Here is a 12,710-nt window from a genome sequence, read left to right as displayed (position 1 = left end):
AGCTTTCAATGGAGCGGTCACAGAGCTCAGAGTATAAAGTTAAAAGCTCTCTTTTCTGTTGTTCAATAAAAGTACGTTTTAAGATAAATTAAGGTGAGAATATTAAACTTTAAAGTGTCACTATGTGGTCTATTTACCGATTTAATGCGTAATAAAAAAAAAATTCCAAGTTGAGAGGACCGCGGCAATCAGCGGAACTCTGAGGCTAATGGCAGACTGGGCTAACCGCAGCCCGTCTTCAGCGGCCCTCTCTCGCCATAGCCGTGTGTGAAGGACCGCTGGCTCTGATGGCGATTTTTTTTTTTGTTTTATTTGGCAAAATGTTCATTTGATTTGTGTTTATCTGACTGTGTTAAATATTGTCCCCCTACTAAATGAAAAAAGTAAGAATTTATTATTATCTAGAGACTATTAATTAACAGGAGAAATGTAGCTCTAGAAGACCCGAGCGTGTGGGTGATATATGAACAACAGAAGGATGCACAGTACATCGCAATTTATGTTCATATTAGACAAAGTTGGTAATTTTTAAGAATATCAGCATTGGTCTAATAAGTATCACTCGCCTGATATTAACAACCAATGTTTATCTCAATGTTGCTGATATTTTGTTTTATATGTTTCAGGAAGGGGGTTGGGGGTGGGATTGGTCCCTGTTATTTGTTTGGCCACGTGACAGTGGTTGTGATGTAGCTCAGGATTGGGGGGTCGTAACTCCAGTAGTGAAGCAATGTGAGCACTGATGTCAAAAGTATTTAAAGGATAGGGAAATTTATAATGTATAATATCGGTAAACATCAGTTTTTTAATGTATCTTTCAGATACCTATATCGGACTAGATCCATCATATCGGTGCATCTCTAAACTCAGTATATGCTCCAAATGACCCCTTAGCTGGCCAACAAGGTGCCTCAGTGTAAAAAGACTGACTTCAGCAACAAATAGTTTCATATTAGGAATGTACAATAGTGTGTTTTTGAAATGGCCCCAGCCTCAAATCTACGGAATTTTATAGACTATACCTCAAAGTCTTGTCTATAGAAGGAAGACAGAGACTATTTGTATTAAATTTCATACACATGCATTTTGATTTCATAAAAACTTCTCATTAAACTGGGAAAAAATGCATCTTTAAAAGTCTTATAAAAATATTTACTTTCAAGCTGGAAATAATAGTATACAAGCATCTGACTGGTACTGAACATTTCCGTCCCATATGCTTACTTTTCTCCTTTATTAAGAGGTCTGCTGTTACACAGTTAGAGGAATAAAAGTAGTCCGAGGATTCCTCAAAGGCAGGAGAGATTTGACACAGATTCTTCAGTACTAAAGGAACTTTTAGAAATTAAAAACAGATACTCAGAATTTGCTGTAGATTTAGCTTTTGGTTGCTGAATGTATAAATTTGGCTAATAAAGCGAGTGGAAACAGAAGCAATCACAGAAGCTATTATCGTTTCCTTGAAATTAGAAAGATTGAGACAGTGGGGTTAGTACCAGAACCAGAACAAAATGGAGGACTAAATGAAGGGAAAATGTGCCTCCAGAGCTAAAATACAAGTGAGATATACACTGCATGATGCCTGCAACAACTTGGGAGTAATTCTTAGTTTCTGTCCTTCAAAGATCAGTAAAAAGTAGACAATCACATCAGGAATAATTTGTTTCAGGAAGCTTCCCAGAGCCTAAGATCTTTGGAGTTGGATGTTCAACATTTCTGACAGGTCAATTATTCTTGTTTTTTTTCTGTGCCACAAAACCCCAGCTCATCTATCCTGTTTTGTATTTAGAAAGAGGCGTCACATTTGATTACAGCTTGTCTTCATGGTGAGAAATGGCAGGTGAGAAGGTAAAGAACGGGTAAGAATGAAGAGCTGCAAATAATTAAAAGAGGAGCAATAAGTAAAAAAGACAACTAGTGTTTGAGATCAGAACAACATCTCGAATAGATAAGGCCGTCCACTCCCCCTCCTCTCCTTCCTCTTGGAAGAGTGTCATGCCTGTGGCTAAATCAAGAGAGATGAGGCCGTAACGCAGCTATGTTCAAAATGAAGAGTGAAGATCATTCAGCCACAGTAAGTTATTGTGCAGATATATTTGAAGGGTTCAGAGGTTTTTTTAGGTACATCTAAGATGTTTCTGGTCTGTTTTTCTTTCTAGCTTCCATATTTGCAGGCTGCTGCTCTTTTGCTGCCAAATTTGTAATGTCTGCTGTCCTGTTTGGTAATCTGGGAATTTTTATATAATTGGATCGGGAACCAGGAAGTAAACACAGGCTACACGCTGCACCAAAGTGGGTCAAGACAAATGAAAATGAATGTGCTTATTTTTACAGAACATTTCTGACTTGTTACTCCTTTAAAATGAATGTGAATATTCTTTGATTCTGTCAGTTATATAAACTGTGAGAACTCATTAGAACTAATATTCACATACATTATCATTTATTTTAGTCGACAATTACTATGAAGAAATTCTTTGATTATTTAAACTTTTCATGAAACAAAAAAGCTGTTTTTGATGACAGAAGTATGCATATCTCCCATCTGTTTTTTCTTTTGCACCCTTGTCCCTTTTTTTTTAGTTTTGGCGATTGTATCTGGGCGACTCAATTAATCCTCTTTAAAATAATCACAGTGGATAAAGTGTCTTCTTCAGCGATTAATTAGCTGGTTTAGAAACAGTTTTGAAATGTAAACCCAAGAGGGTCTAAACATTCAGAAGAGGGTTGAAATGTTCTCTTTACTTCTCTTTTCAGTTCGACACAACGTCATAACGTGCTGAGTATACAGACTTTCTTATTTTTTAAAGTTCTCACAGGACTTCGTTTTTTCTTAGAATGTAGGATAAAACATTTTATATGTAGGATTTAGCACTAAACAAGCTTAAATTGGATGCACCCTTTCTTGGGAAATGCTATAAATAGTAAAATCAGTAAAACATAAACATATTAGAAAATCAGCAATTCGGATTAATCCTTAAAAAAACCGACTGCGTTGAGGGATTGATGGTTAAAGCACCTGATTTGAACTTGCTGGTTTTAGTTCCTCTGAGCTGTTATTTGATCCAGGACAGCCTTGACACCCCAACACGCCGGTGTAAGAAGTAGAGAAAAGCTTTGAACTCGTCTCATCTACCCTGTATCTGGGACCAAAGTGAAAATGCAACAGATCCAAGGCCCGGGCTGTTTATGTTTCTGGGTGCGCTACGTTAAAACAGAGGCACCAAAGACAGCCGCGGGACTTTACAATTTATCAAGAGGGTTTTTTTTTTCTTTCCCCATCAGCAGAGCTTCACACACCTGTGCTTTCGTTTAAGAGTCCTGACACATTTTCGTAATCACAGTTTATTCCCTACTAGACAGAAAAAATATATTTTATTTTAGATTTAAAATATGTTTTTTTGTTTAATCTTTGGGAAGGATAGATAGATGATGGTTATATTGAACAGATTAATGAATAGAGGGTTATACAAACAATCTTCATGCAAAGATAAATGAATGAATGACAGGATGCTGAACAAACAGATCAGAGTTGGGACGGACAAATGGAAATACTGAAAAATAGCTGGACTGACGGATAAATGGAAGAACAGACGGATGGATGGAGTAACAGGAGGGAAAAAAGGATAGATGGACAAACAGAGGGATTGATGGGTGGACCAGAGATGTATATATGGATCAATGGAAAAACTGATTGATGGACAAACTGATGGATGAAACAAATGAAAAGGTGAACAGATGGATGAATGGAGGGACGAACTGACCGACCAGCAGTGATGGCTGAGCAATGATGTACAGATGGACCAGCTGAATGATGGAATGAATGGAATTATTTATAGTCAACAGGAAATGAAGAGTCTGAAACCATTTTCATACTTTTTCACAACTCAGTTAATAGTACTAAGAACCTGAACTCCAATTATGATCACCTTTAGTTAAACTCTTAAATACGTTTGATTATCACAACAAGAATAAAACCACAAAGCCTTTAAGCAAGAAATGTATAAAAAATTATTTAATGCCTGAGCTGGACTGGCCATCACACGTACAGCACAATGCCCTGTGGGCGACAGACATTTTAGGCCCAGCCCAGTGCTGTCAAAATGCCATCAATAAAGTATTCATATTTATTTATTCAATCAACCTAACTAATGTATAAGCAAACTTATTTTAAAACCAACATGATATAAGAATGCAGCTCTTTTTATTTTGATCTCTTAATTTTCCCCGGCCCGCCCCGACATCAACCAATGTGATCAGCCATGAGGGGACCTGGGTGGGAGGGTTCACTGTGTTTTCGCCTGTGGAAATTAATAAAAAAAAATACACAAAACCAAAAATGCTCCAAAGATTTTACGCAAAGTGCATGCAGCTAAATGCACCAAAACATCATCTTTGTTTTGCTCCACAAGTGTGACTGGAGTAGCGGGAAGAGAGGCAGGTGGATTTAATGAGGAAGAGGAGAGAGATTTGATCTAGCAGGGACAGACTGTGGGCAAGGTCAACAAAGCTACAAACAGCCAGAAATAGTTAGCACTGCCAGCACTAATTAAGAATATTTATTGTTTCTAAAGGAGAAATTTCCCTGTTATAGCATAATGTTAGGGATAGGCATAAAGTACTGGCATGCAGTAATAGAAAATAGATTTCCTTTAAACATACAATCTTCATGCTTTAAGTGTGTTCAGCATTATATGCTATTTGGTATAAAAGACAGATGCTCCCTGTTGGTGGGAAGCTGTTTGAGTGTGTGAGTGGGTGGGGGGGCTTTATATGCCTTTATTTTTCAAGTAATGCTTTGCATCCAATATGTTTACATTATGGCATATCATTAGTGAAACGCTGCTTTGACAAAATGGAGGATTTATGGTTGGCAGAGGTAAATAGTCCCATATGAGTAAAGCATGTTGCATTTTCATAAATATGATGTTACTAGAAAACATTTTTTATAAATAAAATAATAATAATGATCATATATATTTTTTTATTTATTTATTTATTTTTACTTTAGTTTGCTTATTTTGTAGTACTAGTGTTACTCTACCCACCAAGGGTATCCTCAGTGAAAAATCGCCTTGACAGGAATTTCTGATAAGGTGCAGCCCTTATAAATGCTGTTAGAATATTTTAGCATTATGCGCTGGTTTTATTGGGTCAAGCTTGAAGCAGCTCTGATGGCAATGCAAGCAATGTCCAAGACTGGCAATGTGAGAACTACAGATATGTCATTATAAATCAATATTTTGAGCCAAGCATAATGAGATGAATTATAAGATTAAAATTATCTGAATTTCAGATAAACTTTCTCTACTGCATTTTTCTACAGTAAATCAAAAAGAAATGGAGGAGGATACAATTATATTATTTCAGTAAAGTTTCTATTGACAGGAAGATGACATGGGCCTAATAATATCAGATGTTGGACTGATATTAGAAAGCCACCTTTACAAATAATCTTGTTAAAGAGGAGGTTATAAAACGATCAGCAATAACTCAAGCTCTTCTTACCTCTCTGCAGAAGCTGACTATGTTTTCCCAAAGCTCCTTGGCCTCGCCCTCATCGTTCCGTCTCCGAGCTTCCACGTGCATGCTCTCCCTCCTCTTCAGGGGCTTCACCACCTTGCGAAGGGTGAGGTACTGCTGCGCTGTGTGGCATGCCGCACAGTTCTTGGCCTTGACGTCGTTGAGAAGCGTGCATGCAGGGCAGCTCCACTGTCCTGCTTTCTCCTGAAGGCTAGATGATGTGGAGGAACCAGAGGATGAAACGGCAGAGGAAGGGAACAACCGGGCCTGTTTTCGCGTCTTATGCCCCGATGAGGTGGAGGATGGTGGACAAGAGCATGAAGCAGAGCCGGACCCTGTAGGGAGGCCACAGTGTGAACAAGAGCAGGGCAGAGGGTTCTGTTGCTCTTGAAAGCCATGCAGTTTGGAAGAACCACAAGCTGAGCACTTGGCCGCCCCTGTGGGGTTCCGCAGGGTGCATCTGGAGCAGGACCAGGTGCTAAAGTCCGGACTAGATGGGCTAGCTGGAGTAAACCGTACTGTTTCACAGCCTACCAGGTCGATGAGGTCAGCACCGGCCCTTGATGATCTGCAGGTCTCACACTTTGCTGAGCTAACAGCATTGGGCAAAGAACAGCTAGGGCACTTCCAGGTGGGGTTAGCTGGTGGGGTAAGGTGGGGTGTCAATGGGTGGTCTTCTTCTTCAAGGATGCTGAGGCGCTTGCTAGGGTACGAAGGTTCCTGGGGTTGTGCGTGTTTGGGTTTGGCCAGCCGCTGTGGGCCTGGCTGGGGGGGCACACTGGCCGTTGACGGGGAGGTTGGGCTGGGGCTGTTGGTTCCTTGGGTTTGCGGGCGACCCGGCGGGGGAACTTCCCTCCGGCTGCGGGGTACAGGGTTGTTCTGGAGGGAGGGGAATGTTGGATAAGGCGAAGAGAGGCCCTGTGAAGAAACTTGGGGAGATTCTGGAGGATCACAGGGAGTGTTGGACTCATCAGTGAGGTCAATGAGTAGGGGTGCTGATCCAGCTGTGTGAACAGGAAACCCACTGACAGGGGTACGCACTTCAGGCACAACAAGTGCCTCTGGGGGGATTTTAGGCAAAGACAGTTTCCTGGGTCCACCACAGGCTGAACAGGACAGTGCCACAGGGGTGTTATGGAGTGTGCACCGTGCACAGGCCCAGCCGGGGCTCTGCCCTTCATAGCCAATCACTTCTCCGTTGCTCTCAGATCGACGCAACACTTCCTCTTTAACCGGATGCTGTCCATTGGGCTCAAGCAGTACTGTGGGGGTGACTGTTGGAGTTGGGGGCTCATGTGGAGCAGATGGGAGGCCATTGGCAGTGACAGCTAAGGTTGTCGCAGGGGGGGTGTTGGTGGCGGAAGACGGACCGAAGCCACAGACTGAGCAGGCTCCAGATCCCTGTGGATTATTGAGTGTACAGCGTGGACAGGCCCAGCGGTGCTCCTCAGTGCTGCTCAGCCGCAGGATCTTGTTGAGATCGGGCTTCTGGCGCGGCGCCTCACAGATGGAGCAGCGGGGCGCCGCACCTGCATTCAAGAACGTGCAGCGTCCACATGACCACTCGTTGCTTCGCACCGCTGCAGCCATGGAGCCGGGAGAGTGGGAATGGCTGCAAAACAGAAAACACAGAGTTCCATTTTCACAAAAAGGGCGTTTTAAATGAAGAAAACACATCAGACGTTGTTTGGACGTTGTTTCACAATACGGATATAGTATCTTAGAGCCATATTTTTCAGGTGAAAATTTTTGCGCAATCCTTTACATACTGCTTTGCGCTTCTATCATAATTCATATTATTTTGTAGCATAAGAGTTAAGGGGATGAATAGGGAAAGTATTTTGGTAATAAAACGTCAGCAAAATGTATTGTTTTCTCTCTAACTCGTTAATCCTAATAATTTAATTCTAAAACGAATCATTTTTATTTTTTTGGCAGATATTGGTGACAAACTAAGATCTATTCTGGTGTTAGACAAATGCACTCTGAGTCCCAAATTTGTCCATTTTATCCGGGGCCAGGTTGTGGAGGCAGCAGACTTCCAGACCCACACACACCTCCTCCAGCTGCTCTGGGGGACCTAGAGGCGACACCAGCTCAGAGACATAGTCCCTCCAGCGTGTCCTGGGCCTTCCATGAGGCCTCCTCCCAATAAGACATGCCTGGAACACCTCTGGATGGAGGAGACCAGGAGGCATCCTGAACAGTTGATCAAGTAACCTCAGCTGGCTCCTTTCGACGTGGAGGAGCAACGACTCTACTCTGAGCTGCTCCCGGGTAACTGAGCTCCTCACCCAATCTCGAAGGGTGTGCCACCCTGCAAAAGAAACTCATTTCGGCTGGTTGTATTTGCAATGTTATCCTTTTGGCCATTACTCAGATCTTATGACCATAGGTAAGGGTGAGAATTTAGATTGGTCCGTAAATCTAGAGCTTTGCCCCCCCGACTCAGCTCCCTCTTCACCATGATGGTCCAATACAGAGACCGTATCACTGCCGAAGCCGCACAGATCTGTCTATCGATCTCACGGTCCATCCGTCCCTCACTCGTGAACAAGACCCCTTGTCCATGTATTTAACAAGGACAAATTTGTTAAATACAGAAAAAGGAAGAATAGAGAATGCACAAATAAAATTGAGCATCATTAAATTCAAAGAATATTAACTGGTGTTCGCAATATTATAAAATGTGGCAAGGACGAGTAAAGAGGAACATCTTTGTAGGAAAATGTTGGATACCCAATGATTATGTGTGCTTCCAGAAACTAAAGTTAAAAACAGAGCTACATGTCACTGAGACTGGAGTAGAAGTAAAGACAGGATTAGAAAAGCAAAACAGGCTAGGAGAGGCAAAGATTAGCCAGTGCAGGAGAGGAAAAAAAAAAAATCAAATCTGCCTTCTGGGGGCATACAGGGCAGTAAATCCATATACAATGGCCACCTGATTAGAGTCAGGGAGACAGCACATGGAGAGGAGGAGCCAGAGGGTAGGAGAGGAACGAAGGCTGCCTGCCTCTGAATGCAAGAGTAGAAATGCCGGAGTCTCACTGACTGACTCTTATTAGACTGGGAAAAACACACAGGATCTCTTGTACTTAATATTAACACCTTTCTCTCCGCTTGGTGAATTTTAACACGGGGCAGAAAGGATCAGCTTAAGGTCATGTCAGTTGCAGGCCTCAGTGGATTTTGAATGGAAGAGTATGTTAATTCTGAGAGCATGTTTTTATAACTATCCATCTGGGGAATAAATCGCTAAAGCCAGAAGCTATTAATAAATTTAACAATACAAAACAGACAGGGATGCATCCATCCTGTAGACTGACTTGTACGTGTGATTCATTCTGCGGGCCTGCAGCTCAGTCAATCTGAGGTATCGACAGTGGGTGTAGCTGGGCTCTTTAGAGGCAGAGCGGCACAGCTGGATACTTTTAACTCTGCAGGAGTGAAGTTGGAAAAAAAAAGCCCAGCCTCAAGGGAAGGGACAGGGTTAGAAAAAAAAAAAAAGCCCATAAATGTCACTGTCACTCAGGCTGCTCATGTGTGAACACCAACTCAGAGAAGGTACTGCGGGAATATAACCAAAGTGGAGCACGAGGTGCTAAGGGTGAGGATGCTGCATTGCTCTTCAAGTTGATCCCAGAGGGAAACATGTTGGGGCAAAACTAACAGGAGATTCTAAACTGGTTAAATTTAACAACCTTTTATGTTTTGGTAGGAAAACCACAACAAGATCAAGGCACCGTCCTGTTGCAGGCATCAGGGTCAACTACCCAGGTTAACATCAAAAGCATTCAAACTGCACATTAATCCTAAGCTATTGTTTATTGGTCGCTAGCAGCCATATTGTTACCGACAGTATATAACTAAACAAAAGCTGTTAAATTGTTGTTTTTTGCTATCACTATTATTGTTATCACAACAAATACCAGTTTATAACACTTCATTTCATCCCACCTGCCATGTTTTTCCATGGGATCCCAGAGAAATGAGTTTCTCCATCTGTATTGAATTCGGGTTATGTGTTACTGAAACTTATGCCCCATTTACATTACTCTCTGGAAACCGATCCGTGCCGAGCTTGGTTCCTTACCACCACGCTAGCACGGTTCCTCACCTCCTAGTGACGATCTACAGTACTACTGCTTTCCAAAATATGTATTATCCCTAAGTTATGAAAGTACACTAACCTAATATTTCAATGAATAACATTATTTTATCCTTCACTAGATATTTATTTAACATCTAATCATTTCCGTAGCTTTGTCTCATGTTTACGGATTTTCTTATTTTAGGTAAAACATTATCATTCTTTACCTAAAATAAAATATACTAATATTATTAAAACTAAATATATATATATATATATATATATATATATATATATATATATATATATATATTTTTTTTTTTTTTTGGCCCCACCCTTTCCCCCTTAGTAAATTAGTTGGATTTTCTTAAAGATATAGCTACATTAATAAATACATGCATATATTAAAGAGCGACCAGTATGACTTTTTCCAGCCCATAGCTGATACAGATTACTATTGACATCAATCAAACTGATATGTTTGGCCCATTTTCCCCCATCTTCTTCATCCATTTAAACAATAGCAATCTCACAGGGAGAACAAAATGTTAAAAAAAAGTCTAAATTCAAACAGAAAAACATTTTTCTTATCTAACGAAATATCAATAATGAATAGCAGATGTAGTGACTTACATGGCTGATGACTAGACTAATGAATCTGCAAATTTATGCACATGTCGGTCAATAACAATACAAGAAAACAACTAATATTTGCCATAGGTTTTGATCAACCAATGTATCTGTCTATTCCCTAATATTTATGGGCACTGTCTAAATAAATACCTAATGTTTATGCATCATATATACATTAAAGGTTCTATATAATTCTGTTTTAAACCTTCCAAAATTAACTACAGGCGCATTATGAAATATTAACTTCATCAAATACGTTGTAAAATATTAGATTTCGTTAAGTATTTTATAACAAAGAAAAAAAACCTAGTAATTATCTGTCAAATAAATGTGTAGATCCTTCTGACTTGGGTTACTGTAATAAATATTTTAATGATACTTTAATGTACTGAGATGAAGTATTGCATTGGACCACCTTAGCTAGAGATCCCTGGACCCCACTTACTGTTAAGGAATGTTTTTGTTGTTCACGCTCCACTAACTTCCTTATAGCAGTGTGCACAAACACACAGACACACACACCTTTTGTCCTTGGCTCTATGCTAAGTGGAGAGGCCTGAACTAAAAGTGCTCACTTCAGCTCATCGGCTCCTCTGTGTTGCAGACCTGGGCTGGTAGCCAGGTGGCTTAGCGAAGAGGGAGACGGCAAAGGCAAACCTCACCCCAAGACACCTAATCGCTCTTCACTGAAGTACTCTGTGCAGACCACTGCCCATTCAGCTTCTGCTGCTGCTTTACATTCACTTAAGGAGCAGGTTTTATGCCGGGAGAATTTTACTTTCAAAGCTTCACCATATGAAGATGTTCTGAAATTCAGCAGATCATTTTAAAGGGTATGAGCTTAAAGTTTTACTGAAATTAGAAAACTTCTAAAAGTTTGGAGAAACCTAAATGGGTGAGATCTCTCTGGGAAAGCTGTTAGGTTTCAGATAAAGGTGCCCTATGAGAGGGCAGAGGACAGCTGAATGCTGCAGTGTGAACAGCAAAACCCCCGATAATGATCACTGGGCCGAGACATATGACAGGCGGCTTGGATTCCGTCTACGATTTAAACTCTGCTGAGAGATCAAGTGAGCCGAGCCTTGCCAGTTTCTTCCAGCCTCACTGTGAGACATTTGGCCTTTGTGCGACAGTCATTAGCAGAGCCATTCTAAGGTTGGCTCTCAGCCCGGCGCCTCTGGGAAAAGTGTCATACCTTTCCTGGGCAGCGGGGGCAGACTCTCCTTAAGCACATGAAAAGAAAACATTTAATATTCCGTTTTTAGTTACATGTGTAATGTTTTAAAAATATAATGGAATGACAGTGGATCTAATATTTTCACCTGCATCTAAACAACTAAAATATATTTTCAGTGCTTTTTATTTTTTCTTAGTTGTTTAGGATATGAACATTGACAGAGGACCGGGTAAAACACAGCAACTCTGCTGCTCAGAGAGATTATGATGGGATTATACACTGGGTGCTGAGCCATTTTCTACAAATCCACCTCCTTTCTGCATTTTAAAACAGACCATCTCATACCCGTATAAATAACCAGTGTGTATATATGTATCCTGCTTGGCAGTTAGTGATTTTGATTAATTATGGAAGCAAATCCTAATTAATCCGCCTAGTGGTAAGGGCATAGAGCTTGGAATCCTGAGGTTGTGAGTTCAAAACCCACTCCTACAGACTGCAACTCTGGCTCTCTGAGCAAGATGCTTAATCCCCAATTGCTCCCTGGGCAGCCCACTGCTCCCCAAGAGGATGAATTAAATGCAGAGTCCAATTTCTTCAATGTGAGATCAATAAAGTTAAAGTTTTTTTTTATTTTAATAAATATTTTTTATCACATTAATCAGGACTTGGGGATATGGTTTCACAACTACAATGACAAATGAAATTAATTACTTTCAACTTGCTTTAATTTGAACCATCCCCTGTGGGAGGGAACGTCTGTTAACACACAAAATTCAAGCTGTGAAAATACTTGTAAAACAATGTTTACAATCAACAATGATAATATATTAAATTAATATCTGCAGTGACTGGTGTTGCACGGTGAACTTTTTCTAGAAGTGTAATCTTACTAAATGCAAAAAAATTGATTGATGAAATTGATGAAAATTAAATAATTGTTCAGCCATTCCTTCAATATATATTTATCAACTTGCTCATTCATTTTAGGAGTAATTATATTTCTCTTTATTTCTATAGACTTTGAGAGTTCTGCTGAACTCTTATGAAAACCAAGAGCAGGGATCGTAATCAGACGAAAATAACTAGAAACTAGAAACAAAACCACATTTTCTCTCAATTAACTATAAATATTTTTTAGAAACACTTTAAACCAGATATCAAAGCAGGGACATAAAATCCTCAAGATGGATACAAACTAGGCTTGTCCCGATCCGATCCACATATCGGATCGGGACGCCGATATTGGCAAAAAAATGCGTATCGGCAAAGCATGTAAAATGCCGA

General features: G+C 40.4%; 1 protein-coding gene across 2 annotated transcripts in view; it reads right to left on the bottom strand.

Moving 5' to 3' along the window:
* The window catches only part of capn15 (calpain 15), a 57,013-nt gene that overhangs the window by 24,508 nt on the left and 19,795 nt on the right, over positions 1–12,710 (bottom strand). For both annotated transcript variants that reach the window (XM_015375116.1, XM_015375114.1), the window contains exon 2: positions 5,509–7,135. In XM_015375116.1, coding sequence (XP_015230602.1) covers positions 5,509–7,113 — 1,605 coding nt within the window. In that variant the 5' untranslated portion in view covers positions 7,114–7,135. The remainder of the gene's footprint in view (positions 1–5,508; positions 7,136–12,710) is intronic.

Source organism: Cyprinodon variegatus, unplaced genomic scaffold, assembly GCF_000732505.1.
Source record: "Cyprinodon variegatus isolate N-32 unplaced genomic scaffold, C_variegatus-1.0 Scaffold113, whole genome shotgun sequence".
Taxonomy (NCBI): Eukaryota; Metazoa; Chordata; class Actinopteri; order Cyprinodontiformes; family Cyprinodontidae; genus Cyprinodon; species Cyprinodon variegatus.
Note: the sequence above shows the minus strand (reverse complement) of the source record. Positions and strands in the feature narration are given on the sequence as shown.